At 39.5% G+C, this 24,231-nt stretch overlaps 1 protein-coding gene across 1 annotated transcript in view; it reads right to left on the bottom strand.

Moving 5' to 3' along the window:
• BOLL (boule homolog, RNA binding protein) overlaps nucleotides 1-12,089 on the bottom strand; it is a 29,866-nt gene extending 17,777 nt beyond the window's left edge. Inside the window, exons 1-5 of the mRNA XM_009515365.2 lie at nucleotides 12,045-12,089; nucleotides 10,430-10,570; nucleotides 6,536-6,627; nucleotides 4,192-4,246; nucleotides 662-737 (exon numbers count right to left, since the gene is read on the bottom strand). Of these exons, the coding sequence (XP_009513660.2) occupies nucleotides 662-737; nucleotides 4,192-4,246; nucleotides 6,536-6,627; nucleotides 10,430-10,570; nucleotides 12,045-12,089 (409 nt within the window). The remainder of the gene's footprint in view (nucleotides 1-661; nucleotides 738-4,191; nucleotides 4,247-6,535; nucleotides 6,628-10,429; nucleotides 10,571-12,044) is intronic.
• Between the last annotated feature and the right edge of the window lie 12,142 nt (nucleotides 12,090-24,231).

Here is a 24,231-nt window from a genome sequence, read left to right as displayed (position 1 = left end):
AGGGCATCTTCTCTAGAAGAAAACTTGTCTTCTGTCTCCCCAAAAAGAACATTGTAACAGCATACTTGCTTCAGATAAAGAAGTCATCTGACAAAAAAAAAACACCCCAAACCTTATCAATACTTTTCTTAAGTGTTCAGTCTAAGTAGTTCTTTGCCAGAGAAGGAACATACAGCATCCATTCCATTATCCTACAGCGAAAGACTCTTAAGAAGCAAATGGTGACTGTAACCACCCATTCCTTATAGTTTCTACCAAAGAAAGCGAGATGCAACAGTCATGATGGATTTTACTAATATAAATCAATCAATAACAACCTAACCAACCAGCAGCCTGCTTTATCCTGTAGAATCTGTCAGGACAGTCTAAATGTTTAGAGTTGAGGTTCTGCCTGCCAACCGAAAGAAATTTCCATTCCATTTGCTCCTAGATAATATTTTCCAAGAAAGTAAGTAAACAACATATCAAAAGAGATAAAGAACCAAAAGATCATAAATCTGTTTGTCTGGATGCTTCCAGTGGCATACATTTACTTCTACTGCAAACCATTCTGAGCATATTCCACACACAACACTAATACAGTGCATGACTAGGCACATCTTGGTTAAAAACTTACAGAGTGACACTTACATAATATACAAATATAAATAAAAATACATACGAGGACTCCGTATTTGTTGTTTTCTTATTGCTGGACCAATATTCAATTTCTTATCCTTATAGTTAAGTTTTTTAGCCTAGAATTAAAGGAAAAAAAAATACACTCAGTATATGTATTTTCTACACTTACCTAGGCATCCAAGAAACAAAAATCAGAAGTAGCCAAAGCACTTAGGAGGTTTCACTCTCCCCTGCTTTTTATTTAATGCATCTCAAAAAACCCCAAAGCTATACTAATTCCTTTTCAATCTAACCTTAGACTTCACATGCACAAAATCAATCGTTAGTAATTTCAAGTATTACTTCTCAGGGAACCTCTTGCCTAACAATTGATACTGATAATTGTCAGCAGGTTTTTTTAGTTTTACCTTCCTCATTTATTTGCTGCTTTTATAAAAACACATGCATACACAAACTGACAAGTCAGAGATTAAATTTATTTTTTTCATAATCATGACATTATTTTACAAAAGATGACACAAACAAGTAAGTCTATGAAAATGGGCAGATTATAAGGGCTGAATGTAAGAAATCCCCATGTTCACTCAGGACTGCGTTAAAACTTCCTTACATCCAGGCAAACAAAACATAAAAGCACACTCAAACAGATACCTTAGTAAGGCTAAACTATTGCAGAAGGATTTTTTAAATAAAAAAGTACTAGGTAAAGCTACATTCTCTTCCAACTGCTTTGCTTACATCAGCAAGTGAGAATCAGGTCCATCGGGTAGATTAAAACCTTGCCTTTGTTTTTAAATTGACACTGAACTCACTACTTGATAATATAATGGAAAGGAATAGGGTAAATCAACCTTTTTTTTTTTGTTGTTTTAACACTGCTTTGCAAAACCCGGGAGGGTTCTGAAGGCCTGCTTCCCTGAACAGTTACATGAGGGAAAACACACGCTAAACACTACACCATTAAGTCTTCAGTTTTCAGAGCTGTAACTTTTCCAGTAAGGAGATAATTACTCCTTAAAGAGGAACTTAAAAAGAAACACAGTTCTAAATCACATTCAGCAGAAGGACAACAGTTAGGTAATCAATAAATTTTCTTAATTTGAGCCCAATTTAGTAAAATACTTGAACACTTGTACATAATACAGTCCTACCTATCAGATTTAAAGTTACAAAGAGACTAAGTGATTTTGTTGAATCTGGGACCTCAAACAAGTTTTAATAATAACAATTCTGACAAACATACCTGCCTAGCCTATTAAACACAGAGCAACTCCTAGAACACAGATGTGCATTTCACTGAAGCCGCATTCCAACACAAACAATAGGAAGATGATTCTTCGCAATGCAATGGATTTCATTGATGTGATCCATCACAATTTAGACTTTTTTTTTTATACACAACTTTCACAGTTAAGACAGATACCTAATCTGTATGGACTCCTTCAAAGCATTTAATACAGCACTGCAAGAAAAATTACACATGATGCTACAGAAAATGGAGACTAACAGGAAAAACTGTAGTGAATAAAAAATTACTTCAGAAAGATGGGAAGAGGTAGCATTAGTAGTAATAGCATATGACCAGAAAGAGGATCCTGGTGAAACTCCTCAAGGCTTGTTCTTGATACTAACACAATTTAATGCTTTCAAAGACTGTAACATAGAAAAAGAAGGTTCTGGAGACATTACTGATGATAGAAAAATAGGATGCAAAAGAAGAATCAGTGCAAAGGATGATCAGAATATCACAAAAAAGAAATTCCAGAGTATAAAATGAAAAAAAAAAGTTCACTTTATAAATGAATTATTAAAGCCTAGGAACATTCAGCTTAAGATGTATGCAAAAGACCTAGATGCTAATTGATCTAAGATGAATATGAGATAGCAGTATGATGCAAGGATGAAAAAGGTGATAGAACTGTAGGCCATCTAAATGAAAACACTGATAGTAGACAGAAAAGTATTAGTATCATTGAATGAGACAGCAGTAAGACTTCACAAGGAACAGCCTTTCAGTTACACGAGGCAAAAATCCTAAGCCATTTTCACAATGGTACTTAGTACCACTGGTATTCTTCTAGTTCACAGAAGTAAAACAATACAAAAAACGGGGCAAGTAGCTGACGCAGCAGCTCGCTCACTCCCCCTGCAGTGGGATGAGGGAGAGAATCAGAAGAGTACAAGTGAGAAAACTCGTGGGTTGAGATAAAGACAATTTAATAGGTAAAGCAAAAGCCACACACACAAGCAAAGCAAAACAAGGAATTCATTTGCTGCTTCCCACTGGCAGGCAGGTGTTCAGCCATCTCCAGGAAAACAGGGCTCCATCATGCATAACAGTTACTTGGGAAGACAAGCAGCATCACTCCAAACGTCCTCCCCTTCCTCCTTCTTCCCCCAGTTTTATATGCTGAGCATGATGTCATATGCTATAGAATATCCCTCGGGTCAGTTGGGGTCAGCTGTCCCAGCTGTGCCCCCTCCCAGCTTCTTGTGCCCCTAGCAGAGCATAGGGAACTGAAGAAGTCCTTGACTAGTGCAAGCACTACTTAGCAACAACTAAAACATCTCCGTATTATCAACACAGTTTTCAGCACAAATCCAAAACATAGTCCCATACCAGCTACTATGACAAAAATTAACTCTATCCCTGCCAAAACCAGGACACTGACTCAAGAAGTTTCTGTCTGTATACTCTTTTGGCTCCACATAACTGTATTTTTTTAAAACACCCTGAAAATGTCCCAGCTCTTATTTTGAGTTTTAATACATGAGTTTCCAACAAAGGCTCAGTATTCCAACATGTTAACCAGATTTTTATTTGGGAGAAGTCAATTTGCAAGCCTTGGGTAGTATTTTCTGGGGTTTTTTTCTCCCCCTACACCTAGATACCTTCATGTATATGAATAGATCCTGACAGACAGATCTCTCCAATATATTCCAACCAGAACATGGAGTACATGTTTAAAAAAACCAAACAAACCACAAAAACTGAAGAGCTAACACACACCTGAAGAGCTAACTGTGTCTAAAGGGAGGCTCTGCAAAGAACATCAAGACAGTAATCTAGCTAAGAGAAGCAAAAATTTCATGACATAAAATGAGCTTCATTGTTTAAGAATTCAAGTGAATCTATTCCTGAAAAGAAATTAAGTCAGCTCTGACCATTAAACACATCAGAACAAAAACAGTTATCTTTCCCAACTCCCCACAACATCTTGACAGCAATGGATTTTCTAGTAAAGCAAATGAAAGCAATTGTGAAGGACAGTCTTTATAGCTCTATATGTACTTCAGACCACATACAGACTAAGAAAGTAAAGACTATATGTGGAAGTCAAGAGCTCTACTGATATCTTCTGGAACTAGGGAGGGGAGTTGCCAGTTATCAGTAGAAGTCCTACCTTAGAACTCTCTAAACCATCTTCCTAACTACACAGGCCAAACTTAACAGATCTTCAAATGCAAGTTGGCCAACAGAAGAGGACCAGACAACCATGGCTACTTCGTGTCTAATATGAAATGAAGTATTTCATACAAGAGATAATCACAATGGGGACTACCACTTACCTCTTGTAAAATCTTCTGTGCATCTTCTTGGGTTTCAAAAGTAACAAAGCCATACCTAAATAAAAATTATAGAAGCTAAGTTGCTGAACTTCATATTTACATACATTGCACATTGTTACTTCATATATAGTACAAATGACATTAAAAGGCAAACTAATGGAAAAAATTAATTGTATTAATAAAGATTGTAGTAACAGCTGTAATCTTGGTATACCATCCTTGTTATAGTCTACTTAATATATTTAAGTACGTTTTTGTATATTACTGTTTCTATGCAGCGAATGAGTAGCCCACACAGAAAGCTACACAAAACTCTGTATTGTCCTTGGTACCCAGTGTACATCTTTACACTTAATTTCTATTAAGTTCCTTAATTTCTATTAAGCAAAGAGATTTTGATGTGAAGCTTTCACTCGTTATCGGTGCCCAAGATGAGACACTTGGGTTATTTTTTTTATACTGCACTTCAACAACTGTGAATGCTCCACATTCCACAAGCACTGTCCATTATATTAGAGTTCTCAGAAGAGCAGCAATGCAGAGATAATGTTTATCTGTGAACTATTCTCGCTATTCTTGAGACGACTAGCATTAAACAAGACTTCTGCAGTGATCAAGAATGAAGCATTCTCATACTTCATGACACAGTATGTCTCTCACCATACCCCTTCCAACTGCTGCAAGAAATCAAACTGGATTTCTGTCCAGAAGTCCTGCTGTAACAAAATCCCTCAATCCAGTCTTAAGAGAGATCTAGCCTGCCTGTGCAAAAGTATCCAATTGTGTAAGTGAAGTCTGTACCACAACACATTAGTACAAAAAATTGATTTTTTTTCTTTCCCCCAAAATAACTTCAACTTTCTGAATATCAACAAATCCCTGGAATCTTTTTGTAGTTTTATATGCATAATTTCTTAGGTTCATGGCTCACTTCTCATGGTCAGATTTCAGAAGATACCAAGAGGGCCTCTGTCATTCCAGCCACCAGATCAAATTTTGCAATACAACATATCATTCGTTATGAGCATTTCCATGCTTATTTCAGTACAGAGGTCCAGTACAGAGGACCAGCTATACTTTTAAATCTGTGGGCTTCTCCTGTATTGCCTTTTCTAAACAAATTTGGACACATTTCCAAGTTAAAAAAAAACCCAGATAAACTGTCTTCCTAGCTTGGGACCTTACCTAACAAACTTCATTCTATGTGCTATCTGGACAGTAAACTAATAGACATAATCAATGCACAAACTAAGCTTCTTATATCACTTGTCAGTGATCAGCAATGAAGCCTACACATGCATTTCAACAGGAACCCCAACACCCAATGTAAGTATTTTCCAACATATTTAATGAGACATATGTTGGCAATCACACCTACATAATAATTGGATATTCTTGGATAACTGTATTATATAAACACATGTACTGCAAGCCTCATATTTCTTCGTAAAATGGTAAGAGGCTTGGTGACAGACCTGGGACCAGGATCCACACAGGTATGTTCTATGCTAAGACCTGCAGCTCTGTGAGTCATTTCCTGATTGATATATGTTAAGTGCTGACAGTGTTAAAGTTATGCCATTAAGACACCACAGGCTTGCTGCTCAGAAGAGAACTTTTGACCAAGGTGAACTGCAAGTGAACCTCATAGGTACAAATTCTCATGCATTCCTTTTTGCTTCAGCCTGCTTTCTGCCCTTCTATAGCAGTACAGTTTTACCTACCCTATTTTCTTCACCATCCTTTGAGTTCTAGCGATAACTTTACTACCCAGTCTTAATCTTTCTCCAGATTTGCTCTTTGGCGTTTCTCTTATTGCTGACTTCCAGTCTTAGTCCCCTTTTCTGCAATCATGATTCACTGGCAGATTTTCTCCCTATGTTCTTCTTCCAAAAATCTTCACATAAAATCTGTTATTGGCATGTACTCCAGCATAATCAGGTGTATTTCACTTTTTCCTTCATACTCAGGCTCCTTTCCACAATGACTTTCAGTAGTATAAATATATATACATATATGTTCAATAATTAAATTACCTTTTTAGGATTATCTACTTAAATTGTTATTATAAAAAACCCTGAAAGGACTATTCATTTTTTCCTAGTTGCACACAGCTTCATCTTATGTTGTAACAACATGACTATAGAGTTTTAGTTATGCAAATTACAAATCCATTTATCTGTAGACGTTAAAGAGCAAGAGCAGATTTTCGCATACATGGTATAACTGGAACATCAGTGACATAAAATTAATAACCCAAGCTACAGAAATCAAATTTACTATAGTCAGTCAGCTTTCCGTTATATTTTCAATTCCTACAACGTGCTTATTCTACTATACCAACCCCTTTGATACTCCAGCTCTGTCATTTACTATCTTCACTTCTTTCACGCTGCCATACTGAGCAAAAAACTTCCTCAGATCATTTTCATTAGTCTAGTACAGTAAATCAAGAGTTGGGGGGAAAAAAAAGAAGAAAAGTTGGTTTGCATAGTTATTCAACAAATATTTACCGTAAGACTTTTAATGAATATACTTTGGATAAAGTTTGCTACAAATTATAACCCTGAATAGGAAGAGAAGAATAAGCATGTATGAGCTTTACAGCAAGGGAACAACATCCCTGTTTAATTACTGCATTTTCATATTCAGCAGTAATGCTAGAAAGCCACTAAAATATTATAATTCCTCTTTTAAGGGACTTACATAAGAACTGTCCCTTTACAGGCAAGGCCATTGAAGCAAGTTTACTAGATCTCAGTTTTAGTTTCTGTAAATTATATACTACAGTGCTGTTTAAAATATGAAACATCACTGCAATGTTTTCAAACTCAAAATGGCAGAGTACGTAGGCTTCCATAAAATATAAGCATAGGTCACGTACGAAAAAAATCTCTACTGAACCACATTGACTTCATGGTCAAATCCATCTAACATACCATGATCCCTCTTTCTAAAGTATATTTAATACAAGACTCTTCAAATATTTATAGGCATACCACCCGAACTCCCCATTATAAATTAAGGAAAGGGCTTTTTAATGGAGAACTGTCTAAAACCACTTGGAGGAAACTGTTCCCTTCTGAGTATGCATGGAGGAAGACAAGTTTCTAACATAAAGGAAGCCCTAAGCTATGTGAATACTCATCTACCTCCTATGAATCAGTTTTCTTTTACTATGTAAACATGTATCAAATATAGTGCCCTAAACACCACATTTCAGATTTTGAAGTTTTGTTCTACACAGTTCATAGTTAACATTATACCTAATGCTGGAAGAAGTAGGCTTATAAGTACGGATCTCAATATGGTTCAAGCAATTTCTATATTCAACTATACTTTTTGTTATTTTAAGGAGATGTATCAGAACGTACTATTTTACCTCTAAGTGAATTACTTTCATTGGTTTTAACTGTATGTATACAATTTAGTAAATCCTCTCCTGCGCATCAAAGGTTTATCTGCCTCATCTAAGTTTGAGAAGCAAAAAATACTTAAAAGAAATGAAAACTATTTTGAGAAACTTTCATAACTGGGAAGAATACTAAATTAACGCTCCTTCTGAATAATTCTACCCTTAAGACACATTTTACAAAAAGAAATAATGCAGCTTGCTTGCTACAATCTCTAAGTCCAGCAGATAGCAATGACGGTAGAAGACTGCTAATCCAAATATTCAGGCATTAAAATATTAGAAAATACTCAGTCACTCCATAAGCATGAGGAGTAACCATAGACACAAGCCCACTAAACAGGATTGAAATACTTCAATGCTTTATTAAAGCTCAGTAATTGTGTCCTCTCCTTGCAACTACCTGCACCAGTTCTTGACAAACTACCCACCATCGAAAGGTTAAAAAATTTCTGACTGGAGTCCAGAACCACTCTCCTGAATAGATGATCACGTTTTGCACCTAAACAGAAGCATGAAAGCCTGTGTACATTGGAAAACAGATTCTGCCAAACAACTGATAGCTTATAAAAAGCTATTCTATAGTGCATGCTAAAGTGCTGTCACATTCTTGAGTAATGAAACGCATGTGCAAAGTACAGAAGACTTGTGGAGATTTTCCTTTCCCTTAAACTTTTCCACAATGAACACCAGTATGTATCTGCTTAGAAATGGAAGGTCTAGAGATATAATCTTCTAGAAATGGGAAAGTTTATCTTTTAAGCTCCATACATTACACACAGCTCAGCTGCCTCACAAAGCTGACAAAAAGAACCTACAAAATAGTTAAAGGCTAAAATATGCCGAGAAGCAACCAGAGAGCCGTGAAGATGGATCAGTCCAGAAAGTGTCATTCAATACCTCAAGAACATGAAGCATGGCTGCACAAGACTATCAACTTGGAAAACCAAAGGTTTATCTGCAGAGCAGTGTATTAAAGGGGAATAAAAAGGAATCCATGTTTTAATATTCACAGTGGAATTTGCAAGTACCTGGACAACCATGGTATCTAGAAGCTTGCTAGAAACACATTCAGGACTTGCCTTTTCCTGCTCATGACAGAACAAAGGCTCTTGTCAGATTCCTAAGAAAGGCTAATGTTAAGCCTTCACCTATGTCAAAGATACACGGCATACACCAGTGAAAAGAGCTCTTCAGACCAATATGAAAACGTATCCAATGGTAACTTCTGAATTGTTTCTCTAAATTTAAGAGGCCAGACGTTTTTCTTACAAATAGGAAGTGTCTGGCAGAATGACAAAAGAGCTTGCTGGACAGTAAATTTTTTGTTGATTGCCTCTGTTTCATAAAAATAAATAAATAGCTTTTTTATACCCCACCCCCCATCTGACTTGAATAAGACTTTTGGGGAAAAGAAGCAACAAAAAACCAACACTTTTTGCCATAAGATTCCAAATAAAAAACAATCAAAGACTGACATATATATCCTGTGATTTAAACGAATTTAAGGCTTTACTTGATATCAAGAATCACAGTAAATGGAAGTTGTCTACAGAGGTTGCATCCCTTCTGTTTCCTTTCCCAGCAAAATCCATCTTCTTTATTCTTATAGATACAAATACACTTAATTCCTCTGTTGTTGAAATTAAGATTCATAATAGATTTTGACCTATCAGCAACTGAACCAGAACATCAAGAGACCCTTCAAAATGAACAATAAATATGGCAATTAACAAGAATATTTGTTATGCGGAAAAGTGTTTTAACCTTTGAAATTGCAGAGAAGAACAGAGACAGGTCTTTTTACAGCTCTAGTAATTTGCTTGCTATTAATGCAAAAAGCTACCGCGCCTCTTCGCTAAAGCCCAAATATACTGAAGATCTCATAAAACATCTCCAATTATGAACACCTCCATTTGAATTATCTCAGCCAAATGAGCCAGAAGATCCTGCAATTTTTTTGTATTTATTATGCAAAATAGCCTGAGTGAACTGTCATTCTTCCTCCTCTTCATCTGAGTCAGCACTCAAAAGGTCCTCAGCCTAGGAGGATTAAGGCAGACAACATACTGTCGGTGGGTACAAAGAAACAGCTAAGCAGACCAATAATGTTTTGCAAAATGACTTATCTAACGTGGTAAGAAAGAAAAATGAGAGTAGCTGGCATAAAGGTGCAGTGCATGTCTCACTACAAATGTTCAAAGAGACTGAACAAGGTAGAAATGGTTCAATATTCACTGCTATTTCAGGTTTTTAGGGCATATGAAAAGTCACAAGCATTCTAAAAATTAAAACCAGTACTGCAAACTGCCAAAAGAAGCTTTAATATTTGTTTTAAAACAAAAACTTGCTTTTAAGAAAATGACTATGTAAGTGAGGAATACATGCACTGTAGCTCTTCTGCATGAACTGGAAGAAAAGTGCTAGAGTAACTGAAGCTACTGACATTTGCTCTGTTTGGAATCTATAACATTGTGTTTATGGTTTATTAAATTATACTAAGTGTTATATGTAACTAAAAATCTCTCACATACTTTTGTACCATAAGTTCCGCTGATTACTGAAGCTGCCTTCTTTGACAAGGGAAAATTCTGAAGAATCAGTACATCAAAAGCTTCTAGCAGCTAGGTGTACAAAAAGTCACCTTTGTAGTTCAGTTATATAAATCAAGACAAAGCGTTATTCTCTACTGTTGATTTGAATGTTAGGTGGTAAGTGCCCTTCACTATAAACAAACACACATGATTACGTCTCACTTTTTTTTTCCTACTGATTTTCATAGGCTTATCAATTACCATTTAGTACTAAAATTAGGAAAAAAAATACCTTAAAATCAATTCCTCCTACAAAGATGCGATTTGGAGTAACTGTTCCAAACCTTGGAGCACTGGTCAGATTGTTTAGCGGCACCGGTGACACAGTGTTGGGAGATGAAGATAAAGATTCTGTTTGCGTCTGATTTGTAGTCTGGTGATTGAAAGAAAATACTTTAAAATACTTCCAATATCTTACATGTTAGATGCTATTAAAAATATCTCAACAGAAAATACATACAGAATTTTTTGGGAGGCAAGGCAAATGCTGAACTACTGAACATGAAGCATGCATTCAGAATGCAGCTCAAAGTATTTAAACCTAAGCTTAGTTTTAAGCAATTCAGTAACTTTGTGACTATACCATCTTGTACTTAAGACTACCAAGTCTTAAGTTTTACTTTTAATACCTTTCTGAACTGCACATTTAGGGCCTATGTTAGTTTTTCTGTTTGCACAGCACCCTGCTGTATGAATCTCAAGTTATGAATTCTTTTTCAGATTTACACTTATTAGAAGCCCCTTAGTTTAAGCCTCTATAGAAAAGGCCTTTTCAACTCAACCTGCACTCTCACACTCATCTACAAAGCTCTACTCTCCGCAACAGCTTCTGCTTGATTTTCCAAGTGCTGAACACCCATAATTCCACGACATAAAATCAACAAGCTCATTACAACTGATGAGAACAGCGTTTGAAGACTAGTCTTTTAATTCAACACTCTCTTAGCCTACACACACTGTACAGAGTGATCCTACCAGAAATTCTCTCTGCAAAAGAGGAGCCAGATTGCTCTTGCCCCAGTAAAGGGAGAGAACACAGTATGGTGAGAACTTCATGGAAATCATTATTTAGTGGAGTCTGCCTGATGTTTTAACTTCCACCCTGCTTACACCTGTGAACTGTGAAACAATACAGACTTGCATTTCATTGGGAACCCTTTTCAGAACGAACAAGTACTGCCTTATGTAGCCAACCCTAACTGTAAGATGACAGTTGTAAAGCAGCCACATAGTACTGTCACTAACTTCTCTAATAGGAAATACAGTAGAGGCTTCAAGGCTGTTCCTGCTGTGGTTCTCCATCCACCAAGCCCCACCCCAACAAAAGTTTACAAAAACCAATCCTGGGCTATAGTGCCCTGACAGCATCACTAAGGAGCCCACAGTGAAAGACAAGCAGCTGCCACAGGCTGCATATAACAAGACTAAGATAAGCCGAGCAGTAAAAACTAGAAATAGGAATCTAGGGGTATTGGCCTCCAACCTTTCTTTTGAAAGGATTCCAAGATAAATATATTTTTTCTTACCATTGGGCAACCCTTTAAAATATGCTTGTATGTGTTTTGTTGGTCATCACCACAAATTTTAAAATAGATATCTAGGAAAATTCTTTCACTTCTTGTGGTATTTCTATCTTTTATACTCAAAAATGAAAAATCACAGAATCACAGAATCGGAAGAGACCTCAGGGATCATCTAGTCCAACCTTTCTAGGAAGAGCGCAGTCTAGACAAGGTGGCCCAGCACCCTCTCCAGATGACTCTTGAAGGCATCCAATGCAGCCAAGTCAACCACTTCCCTGGGGAGATTATTCCAATGGGTGACTGTCCCCACTGTGAAATATTTACCTCTTGTGTCCAGTCAGAATCTCCCCAAGAGCAACTTGTGTCCATTCCCCCTCGTCCTCTCCATTGGATTCCATGTAAAAAGGGATGGAGAGCAATGGAGAGGAAAAAAGGGAGCTTCTTTGTAGCTACCCTTCAAGTACGGGTACATGGTGATGAGATCCCCTCTAAGCCTCCTTTTCTCAAGGCTGAACAAACCCTGTTCTCCCAGCCTGTCCTCATATGGCAGGCTTCCCAGTCCTTTGATCATCTTGGTGGCCCTTTTCTGGACCCCTTCCAGCCTGTCCACATCCTTTTTGTATAGAGGGGACCAGAACTGTACACAGTACTCCAGGTGTGGCCTGACAAGCACTGAGTAGAGTGGGATAATGCCTTCTTTATCTCTGCTGGTGATTCCCTTTTTGATGCAACCCAGCATCCTGTTGGCCTTCTTGGCTGCAGCAGCACACTGTTCGCTCATGTTGAGCTTTCTGTCCACCAGGACCCCCAGGTCCCTTTCCACAGAGCTGCTCTCCAGCCAGGTGGATCCCAGACTGGGTTGCACTCCTGGATTATGTTTTCCCAGGTGCATGATCTTACACTTGTCCTTGTTGAACCTCATAAGGTTCTTGCTGGCCCACTCTTCCAGCCTATCCAGATCTTCCTGCAGAGCAGCTCTCCCTTCTGGAGTGTCTACTTCCCCACTCAACTTGGTGTCACTAGCAAACTTCATCAGGTGACACTTGATGCCGTTATCCAGATCACTTATATTGAATAACATTGGGCCCAATATCGATCCCTGGGGGACTCCACTTGTGACAGGTTGCCAGTTTGAGAAAGAGCTATTTATCACCACCCTCTGGGTGCGGCCTGTCAGCCAGTTCCCCACCCACTGCACAGACCACTTGTCTAGGCCATAACGCATAAATTTCTCTGGGAGGAGACTGTGGGGGACCATATCAAAGGCCTTGCAGAAGTCCAGGTAGACAATGTCCACTGCCTGGCCCACGTCAACCAGGCAAGTCACTTTGTCACAGAAGGCCACCAGGTTTGTCAAGCATGATCTGCCCTTCAGTTCTCACAGAATCCTTTTATTACACTGTCTACTTCACTTCCCAATTTTGCCTCTCACTTATTCACAGAACAGCATTTTCTTATCTCTGCCTTTAAGCATTCCTGGATAAAAGTAAATCACTTTTTTTTTTGGAGAACACAGAGAAAAAAGTGAAGGCCAACAGTTAAAGTGCAGTGAAAAATAGATTATCGATAATGAAGAAAATTAGGAAAAAAGTTGTTTTTTGTTTGCCCCACAAGCCCTTCTCAAATACTCTGATATTTCCTTAGCTACATTAGTCCTGTTAATTCTGAGTAATGGGTTAATGCCATTGTTTTGGATACCTTAAATACAATAAATCCATCTTAGTCCACACGTTTTTAGTTTCAGGGAAGACAAAAATCCTTCCCAAATTTAGTAAGATGTACACATTCGGGGCAGAGGAAAAACCCAAGTCTTTAAGCTCTTCTATTCAGGAGAAATTATGTATTCCTCCTTCTGGGAGCACTACCCTAGAGTAGTATTCCTACACCTAACTTGAAAAAAAACCAAAATACACTTAGAGGCAAGGAACAATCATAATCACTACAGTCCCAAAGGCTTTAGTAGGAGGAATATTTTTTTCCGAGATTAACTTTTGAAGGATAATGAAACAGATTACTTTCTTCACCTCTCACACCAAATACAATATTTGGCCTGTATTATCATCTGGCAATTGTGTACAGCACTAGAATATCTGAATTTAACTATGAAGTAACAATTAACAGTTAACACCACAGCCAAATATATTTCTTACCTCAGAGATCCTGAATTTCATTTTCTCCACGTAAGGTTTAAGAGCTGTAAGCCTTATAAAAAAATGACCAAAAAATCCCACCCCCACACCAAACCCCAAATGGAAGAAATGAGGAATTAAAAACAACACTTGTGAACTCCCAATAAACACCAATGAATTTTAAAATACTAAAATCTGTATTCTGATAGCTATCTCAAACATTGCTTCCTCTTTAATGCCAGGGTAGCAGTAACAGAACAGTGTTAAAAAAAAGTACGTGCTAACAGCAAGTCACTTACCTACTCATTCGTTTCTACTGGTTTTTAAACTCACTTTTTTTTTTTCCAAACAGTATGGGTATGTATATTTATCAGTAGTTTAATGGGTTATTTCGCGTGTTTAACAACTGCCCTTTACCAGAATTATTACATTTTCGTGTTTATGTTGAACAACCAAACACTCCGAAGGCCTGGTGATTAGTCCCACCTTACTCCCTAACCCACCCACTTTCCACAGTCCGTATCCCATAGCTCAGGGGTTAGACCCCGGTCTCTCCCAGGGATCGTGCACCGGCGCAGACCCGAGGCGAAGGGAACGGTTACACCAGACGGCCAAGCCGCCCCCGGCGCCGCACCGCAGAGAAAATGGCCGCACCCCGCGGGGTGGCGACGGGGGCGCTTTGGCGGGAAGGCAGCGCCTGGGCACCCGCCGCCGCAGCGCCCCCCGGCCGCCAGCCCCGCCACCCAGCCGGGCTCCTCACCGCGCCGTCGGGCTCCATCTGTCCCTCGTCGCCGCCTCAGCTCCGGCACGTTGGCGGCACGCGTCGCGCTCCCGGCCCCGCCTCGCGGCCGCACGACGAGCGCCAGCCGAGGGAAGCCTGCAACAGGCGGGGGAGGGCGCAGCCCGGCCACCGGCGCTGCGGAAAAAGTGGGCGGGGGTCGGTGACTGGCGGGAGGCCGGAGCAGCCCTCCCTTGCCCCAGCGCCCACCCAGCCCCCGCCGAGGAGGCAGGTGCCTGCGCCGAGTCCCGCTCCGCCGCGGCGGCGGGGCGCCCTGAGGGGGAGCCGCTATGGGCGTCCCAGGCGCCGCGCTCCCCCGCGCCCTCAGCCCTTCTTCTCCCGGGGAAACAGCCCCCTTCGCGGGTCGGCGCCTCTCCCCGGCAGGCCAAGGGGCCTCGCCTAGCCTCCCCATACGGGATCCCGGCGACGGGCAGGGGCGCCCCTTCCCCGGCACCTGCTGGCGCCGTCACTCACCGCCCGCCCGCCTCAGCGCCCCGGGGGGGGCGTTGCCTGCCGTTCCCCCCCGACCCCGCCGGGGAGCTGCCCGCCGCCGCGGGGCCGGTACAGTCTGCCGAGTCCCTGCCGCTTCCCGCCGGCCCGCCCAGCTGCCTGGGCCGCTGTGCCCGGAAGGCTGGAAGGGAGCAAGGTTGCTGATGCTGCCCCCTGGAACGGCGCTGCGAGGCGCCGGGACAGCGGCGAGAACCTCTTTCTAGATCTGTTTCCACCACCTGGAGAGGCCGGTGATGAACTCTAGCCACATTTTTATCCCCCCAACCACGGAGTGAAACGGCGTCATGCGTTTCACCTGTCCTCTGGCCTCAGCGGGAGAAATGCAAAAATGCCCAGTGAAGCTGTTCCCCGGGTCAGACTCACCCGCCCATACTTGATGGAGGGAAAAGCATAGTTTAGACTTTACAAATGCCAGCATGAAGAAGTGCAAGTCCTTACTTCAGCTGAGAGAGACTTCCTGAGGTCCCCAACGTGGCTCTCAAGTAGGCAGGCCTCCCTGAAAACGGCTGTGCAACAGTAGGCCTGGGATGACCTTAGAGGTGTAATTCGGGGTCTGCTAGCAGAGAGGGCTAGAAAAATAGCACTCACCTTTTTGACCAGTCCTCAAAATATTCCAACTCTTTTCAGCCCTTACAGAACCAGAGAAGAAGCACCAATAGTAACGCTTGCGTCAGGTGTACTTCTGGGGTCATTTAATGAACAGCTCTACAACGTGTTCCCCTGTTCTGTAATTTCATCCTGTTTGCAAATGTACATCGCCCTGAAAATAGCTCTGCTGCTAAACAGGCCTGGAAGAAAGAGTGATTCAAATGTCAAAATCATAATCAATGTAGTTACAAGATACAGCCTGACAAAAACGCTTGGTTTGATGATGGCAAGAGCTGGAATGGAGATAGATGAGTGCCAGGAGAGCCACCCCAGTGGGAATGCTGCTTTCCAAGGTGATTGAACATTGACAGGCTAAGTCAAAGCAGCTCAACCCCGAGATGCAATGTCAGGATCACTGTAGGGTCAATTTATTATTGGCTATTCTCCTGTTCTACTTGTTTGAGTGCTTTAAAATAAAAACTTCAAGGAAGATTATCTTGATACGGTCTACAATAAAATATATTTTAGTTGAATTAAAATCTTTGTGCTTTGCTTAACTTTGCTTTATGCAAATTACACCAATCCCTCCTAAACCCAACTGCACTTTCCATAGAAATTACGTCATTTGACTCCCACTGAGCATAGGCAGGGCACAGACCCTGCCCTGCTCCTTACTGTTCCAGTGCCGCTTCAGCATCTACCAGCTTCTGCAACATTATTGTTACCACAGGGAATTAAAAAAAAAAAACAACCTAAAAGACACTTTCTAATAATTCTGTGTCTGTAATATAAAACAATAACTCTTAGTAGTGGCTTTTTTTTAGCTGAGAAAATTGTAAAAAAGAAAAGGCAATTTTAGCAGAGCTGATGAGATTTTTAGAGTTATTTTGCGAGATTACAGAACTCTGCTGTGTTGCATTCATTGACTTCTATGAATATTTATCAGACAGCAACAAAGCTTATCCTAAGAAGAGCACTACATTTTAATGGTGTGAAAGGCAGAGTAGGCCAAGCCTTTCATGTGCTTCGTGTCTTGATTTGGGGAATTTAAAGACAGAACAGCTGAAAGAATACAGAAATGTTCAGAGACATGAAAGTGTATTTTGCATAGTTTTAATTGTTGGATCTTCTCCATTACACCTCCTCCTCAAGTTAAAAAAACTAAATCTGGGACACTTACATTTAAAAAAAGGTAGCTGTGACAAAAATAGGACTTTTGCAAATCAGTGAGCAAGACTGAGCTATTTTTTATTCTGATAGTGTAAAAACTGCAAACATGAAAATCCAACACATCTGTAAATTTAACAAGATTACTAGCAGAGCTGGCAAAAAAATGTTGGCACGCCTACAGGATTTAAATATGACAGCAGAAGTTCCTGGGCTGCCCTGGCACTGTGTGGCTGCTTCATTAAGGGCACAGTGCCGTGGCCGAGGAAGTAATTCTCAAAGGAAGTCAGGAGTGTGTCCGTTTTTCCTGACTCCGCATGTCAGCAATACATGCAGCATTAAATGATCTCTCCTCCCGTTTTTGCCCACAAATTAAAAGGCAGTGCTGGACAATGACAAGAGTCTGACTGTGCTCCTTCCTGTAGGCTCTTGCCTTCTGTCCTTTTTTATAGCATCAGAGAAAGTCAGAGGTTAAGTGAGGAAAGATAAACTGAAAAAAGCAAAAGGGAAAAATAGGGAGAAAAAATTATTTGGGAGGAGAAAGGAGGAAAAGAATTCTCCAGGCATGAAAAGAAAAGGGTGATTTTATAGTAATACATGGGCCTGGCAACAGCCTGCTATTTCACTGATTGATTCCCTGACCTTCCAGCAAATGATGGTGGTCACCTACAGAGTGCCACTGAATACGGGGCGGGTACAAGGTGGGTCTGGCAGGGTCCTGGGTACTCAGGGTACTGCAGAACTCTAGAACTAGTATTGGGAGGGCTCTGAGACGTACTGGGGGCACTGAGAGAGTAGGTAGGAGCTTTGGAGGGAACTGTGTTCACTGGGGAGGTGTGGGGTAGCTTGAGTCTATTAGGAGCACTGCAGGGCACTTGGGAGGTTCTGGGAGGTTCTGGGGGCTGGGTACTGGGTGGGTGAGTGGGGTTTCCACACTGTTTCCTATGGCTCCATCAAGCTGAGCTGTTCTATCCAAGTTGCCCATCTGGTTCCCGTTTCGCATTTCTCCCACCCTCAGCAATGGATGACCCAGGGGAAGAGAGACTTGCCTGGTCAGTACACTGGACTACTCTTCCAATGCCATTTTCCCAGGGTGGCAGGTTGTTACTACATAACAAAAGCATTCTCATTCAGTCCATCCTTGCAGAACATTAACACAATTATGGATGATTTCTAGCTCAAAATGTATCAAGGCAATGAATGATTTTATTACTTCGTTTAAAACTATCCTATTTTCCAAAAGTAATTGTCAGCATAACATAGGTTATTGGAACTAAGTCACTACATCAAACGGAGTTGTTTTCTGTCTAACTTTAGAGTTCAGAGTATGTGCTTTATTTATATAGGTGTTTGTGTGCGTTTTATTTTAGATGTCCTGAAGGGGAAAAAACTTAGTGGAAACCGCTGCATAAAAATTCCATTGTGGATGGAACTTGTCACAATTAAAATATGAAAGATACTGTTAAAAGTGCCAGATCTGGAAAAGTACATAAAAATGTAGTGGCATCTGTATTTGCACCTAAGTAAAATTCTAAGGCTTGTCAGTACTTTAATAAATGTCCCTAACAAATGGAAGAATTGTATTACAATCCTTTGTTCAACCTGATAATGTGGTTATTAATAGGAAATACTAAATAGGTTTACTGAGAAATCTGATTCCTTTGTGTATTATAAAAGCGTCGTCCTCCAACAAAACACCACAGATATGTGTCACGTGGAAATATTAATAGATCTCCAGTTAGGTGGGTGAAGAGAAAATTATCGGACTCCTCCTTTATTTTAACTTTGTGTGACAGCCTTGATTGGCTTTTCTTCTCATTTTTCCCTATTGTGTTTCCTTAAGTCAAACAAAAGTTTGATGCTTATCCTGGCCTTGATAAATTTTAGTCTTTAATATCCTTTTGCAGTTGTCATAATATTTTATTTTACATGTTTCACTGAACTCAATATAAAATTCTGCAGAGAGAAATAAATGAGTAGAAAAGACTATAAACAGTTGACAGGTATTATGAAACAAAAGTGGGAGAAAATACTTGCAAGAAAGATAAAGTATCAGGCTTTGCTTGCTCTGGAAGTGTAGAGCTACATGGATATAAGCACAACTTAATTACACCTATAAAACGCCATGATGTTAAAGGGGTCTTCTCATAAGGTAAACAGGTTCTTCTTTGCCCAAATCATTTGGCTGCCATCAGACAAAACAGCTCTGTGTTCTAACCCCACCTTTTAGAACTTGATTCTTCAATTGTCATTACATGTCTAGGTACAGATTCCAAATTAAAAAAAAGTAAAGAATCATCTCACTGTAGATAGGATGTTGCAAATCTATTTCACATACTTGGGGAAATTTTTAAGAGTCACATTGCGATTTTCTATGGTAATACTTGATTCTGTTCTATTTTTTCTTTATTGTGTTTTAGACCCAGTAGTCCGGAAGGGCAGGAGTTCTTCTCGCTCTTGAATTCAGTGATTTGAAGTAGAATGGCACACATAAACGCAGTAAAAAAGACAAGCCATTTTATTGTTGCCCATTACAAATTTTTTTTCTTTTTTTTGTGTGCATGTGGTAATTTACTCCCTACACGCAGTTCTTCAGATTCAGATAAAACAGCTGCTTCTGTTTTAGCAGGTACCTCATTTATGGACAAATACTCACATGTATCCCTACACATTTCTGCTGCTTTTGTTCTATTATCTGCTACTGAAAACTTCTACATGTAAAAGTGAAGGAAAAGTATAACAACATAATTGCTATTGCTTAGAAACACTATTCTGAATACTTGAACACAGCAGTTAAATAACCAACCTTTACTTCATTTGCCTTGTCTTTCCTACACTATACTGTGTGGAACTGTATGGAATTGAATATATACCAACCTACCATCTACTTTTTCTCCTGTGAAAGAAGAGCTTCTATAGTTGCAGCCCCAACTGCCATCAGTTCAGGATGGTTATGAAGGTATCAAACATACAAAGAAGTGTTCTCTTTTCCAGTGTTTTCCTTCCTCCTTTACATGAGTTAAGTATCTAATAGGGGTCAAAAGAGAACTGAAATGGGATGAAGGCAACTGAGTACAGGAAGAAAAGTTTATGCTTGGTCTCATTCTATGCATTATGGTTTGTTTTACTTTCCAGGTCAGTTGACTGAAATGAATATGGATTTTAATGGAAAAAAGAGGAATTGCAACTGTAAAATACCAGTTGCAGAGATGAAAGGAGTATATTTTATAACCTGAGACTTTGATATACTTTTTAAATACTTGGTTTCTGATATTTATTAATCAATTTTAGAGAAATAAGTGTGGCAAACTTTAATGGGCAATACTTCATCATAATCTACTTGTGTAACGAAATAGAGTATTTTATCTGGAGATCTCAAGTAACAGTACAAAGAAGGCCCCTTCCTCTGAAATATTCTATGATTTTAAAAATATTATTAGATACGTAGGAAGAACAAGAACTCAAAACACTGATTTTTAAAAAGGATTGCTAATCCTTCCCAACTTAACACTAAATTTGAGGTGTTTTTATGTAACATGAACAGATTTTTCCATATTAATGCTTCAGTTAGAATCAAACTTTATAAAATCACTTATCTTGCCTCTGTGAGTGATTAGAGGATTGTTTTCTTTGTTTCTTTTTAAATGTTGTGGCTTAGCACCAGTCAGATTCAAAACACCATGCAGCCGCTCGCTCACTCCCCCCACCCCTGTGGGATGGGGAGAGAATCAGAAGGGCCAAAGTAAGAAAACCCATGGGTTGAGATAAGAACTGTTTAATAATTAAAGTAAGACAGTAATAACAATAATAATAGTAATATAATGAAAAAGAAAATGACGAGAGAGAGAGGTGAAACCTCGGGAGGGAAAAAACCCAAACAAGAAGTGATGCAACCGCTCACCACCTGCCGACCGATGTCGCCAGTGCCCGAGCTGTGATCGCTGCTTCCCCTGGCCAGATCCCCCCAGTTAACACACTGGTCATGATGTCATATGATATGGAATATCCCTTTGGCCAGTTCGGATCAGCTCTCTTGGCTGTACCCCCTCCCCTCCTGGCTTCTTGTGCATCCGGCAGAGCAAGAGAGGCTGGAAAAGTCCTTGACTAGACAAGCACTACCCAGTAACAACTAAAACATCAGTGTGTTATCAATATTGTTCTCATACTAAGTCCAAAACACAGCACTGTGCCAGCTGTGAAGAAAATTAACAGTGAAGAAAATTAACTCTATCCTAGCTAAAACCATGACAGCTAAATTTGCAATTCACTCTTTTTCTGCATTTTATGGAACACAGTCTCTTCCTCTGGCATTTGTGAACTCTTATTATAATAGTTTTACCTTTGCCTTCCATTAAAATCAAGGCTTTCAAAGTATTTGGACTGATATGTAATTTAAATTCAATTTGATATATTTGTAGTGGCTCTTTGGAAATAATTCAGTGTAAATTTTGGCCCACGCTATGGACCCAGGGTTTTACAAAACAAGAGACATCATTCTTCCTTTTCCTTTTCCTATCCTCCCCTTTGAATTCAAGTCCCTCTGTTCAAATATGGTTCACTGAGCCTCACTGAGTATAATATTTGCTCATAAAACCACTTCTTGGCATCTTTGGACATCACATTTGCAAAGCATATATGGGAAAAGTCTTGCTGTCTTTTGACAGCAGCATAGCCTGAAGAGTTAATACACTTCAGTTTTTCATCTCCCCAGATCTTGCTACTGAGTCTGGCTGTACATCTGAGATTAGATGAAGAGAGCATAACTGGTTAGAATTAGAGGATTTTTCCAAATCACAATGTAAATAGGTGTCTTTTAAGTTTGTCCAACACAGGTAAAATTTTCCACTTTCATTGTGAATTTGTCTGTAAATCTTTGCATTTGGGAGTAAAACTCTCCTGGCCTTTTATTTACAAAATGCTTTGCTTTTGCTAATCCAGCTGCAAGCTAGAGTGGGAGTTAACATAGGCTACAGATTTTAACTACCAGCTTATTTAACCCCACTCAGAAAAGATAGATAAACAGTGGTTAACAATGCTTTCAATTTATGCACATTAGTACTCCCACAGTGGCAAATTTCAGGAAATAAACTTACATAGATTAGTCATTAGCCTTTCTTTTCCATGTCCAATATCTTCTAACCTGACGTTAAGGAACAAGAGATTTTGCAATAAAAGATTAACTATACTTCATCCCTGATGGAAAGTATTTTGAATCTTCCTAAAATCCTGTTCAATTAGTAGAAGAGGACTTTAAGCTACCTTGAGGATTACATTTTGATCTTAATTATATTGCATATCTTTTTTTTTCCAAGATGACTTTTTCTAATGAATTAAGAGAGATGGGCCAAGTTTGCGTATATGAGAAATAACCAGACATAAATGTTTTTAGCAAGTTTTCAAATCGATCTATCTAGCTACATGTAAGCTTGTATTTGGCAGTGGTATCAAGGACTAGACCAAAGTCTGCCTATAACTTTAGTTCCAATGTAAAAAGGATAGACTTTACAGGGTACCTGTTCTCTGCTTGCATCTACTACCACTTCAAGCTAGTGTAGCAGCTGGCAAAAATATTGCTGGGAAACTCTGCCTTGACTTTTTTTCATAGGAAATCAACTTTCTTTGAAATGAGGCAGGTGTGTGAATAGCTCTTTACACTCTTTCCTTGGGCAGCCAGTCAGGAACAGGAGATCTAAAGGTAGTACTTCCAACACTGACATACTTTGGGTGCATCTGGTTTAGCATTTCTGTTTGGATCAAGTGTGCAGTTTTGAAGCAAATCTCCTGATTGCCCTAACTTATCTACTTGGTTCATATCACAGAGCAGTTTCTGAGTTTCTTCTCAGTTGAAAGTAAAAGAAATGTTGTGCCCCTGGACTGCTGCTACTGTACTATAATATGCAGCTGTTCTAACCATGGGAGTGGGCTTGGCTCTTCCCCAGTAACCCCCACCCAAACTGCCTCTGGTATGGATGCCAGGCTCTCAGCACCAATACTCTCCCTGTACAGATCCATTCCTATTAGATTATTTGATACTTTTCCTCACATCATTGTCAGGAGCTCCCTAAAAGAATTGCAAATGAGTAGTCTTTTCTCCTGATGGTCAGGCTAGTGCATATCCCCTCAGTGACCTGGACTGCATGTGATTAACTTGTTTATGACCAAACCTAGCTGAGCAATGCAAAATCTTTCAGAGAGCACATGTTAAGAGGAAGGTTGCATGTCTGATTGACAAGCAGAATAGCCTAAATTCCATGCTTGGTATATTGACCAAATTTCCTCCAAAGTCTTCAACTGCAAAGTAAATATGAATGTGGCTACAGCTGACATTGCTAGCAATTTTCTTCTGAGGTGGCAAGATTAGAGACCATAACAGTATATTTTTAATTGGGATATTACGAGAATGCTTTCTATTATCAGTAAGAAGAATTCCTGGCTAATAGGTATCATTTAACACTGATGCTGCTTCCCCAGCAGCTCCACAGTTCATGATAATCCAAATGTTCCCAAAAAATTGCATCTAAGTGCATGGGAACCATGGTGCCATATATATTTCTAACACTGAATATATCCATTGAGCTAGCAAGGATGTGAAAGGCTGTGATGTAGTACACTGGCATGAAATTGTACCTGTTGATAGGTAATTACCAAAGAAAGGGGGAAATGGCATACACCTATTGGATCATACTGTTCATAGCAGTTAACAAGTTCACATAGCCCAAAAAGTAGCAACAACTGCAATTAGATTTCTAAGCCTGTGTCACAGCCAAAGAAATACTAAAAGCAATCATCAGAATAGTTAAAAAGAGCTCTACGGAAAAGACAGTCATTGCTAAATGTTCTCATTAAGTGGAATTACCACCTACCTTAAACAAGAGCCATTATTATTAAGTATCATTAGGTTTGAATAAGCGTTCATCTTTAAGACTCCTCCAAATCCTCAAGACAATTTCTGTTATAATGTATACAACATGCCTTCTCTTCCCTCCCCCAAACTTAAGCAACTAGCAACTAAACATGGGGAACTTGAGAAAGCTTCACTAGTTGCACAAACAAACTCCATGTTTTGTCTGGGTTGTAGCAGCACTTCTGGGATTATCTGATACTGTCCATTATAAACCTTATTTTCAATTACTTATTAACTTCCTGAACTTCAATTACTTTGTCCAAAAATTTGAAGACAAGTGTATGACTCATGTTGTGATTTTTTGTTTACGTAAAGGAAGTGGATTCTGGTCAAATATCTACCCTTGAAAAACAGAATAGGAAAAAAATGTTTCTTAATTATTTACAGAAACAAACCAACACGTGACATTTTACCATCCTCCCTTAGAAAAATTCT

This window comes from Phalacrocorax carbo, chromosome 5 (genome assembly GCF_963921805.1).
Source record: "Phalacrocorax carbo chromosome 5, bPhaCar2.1, whole genome shotgun sequence".
In the NCBI taxonomy this organism is placed as follows: domain Eukaryota; kingdom Metazoa; phylum Chordata; class Aves; order Suliformes; family Phalacrocoracidae; genus Phalacrocorax; species Phalacrocorax carbo.
Note: the sequence above shows the minus strand (reverse complement) of the source record. Positions and strands in the feature narration are given on the sequence as shown.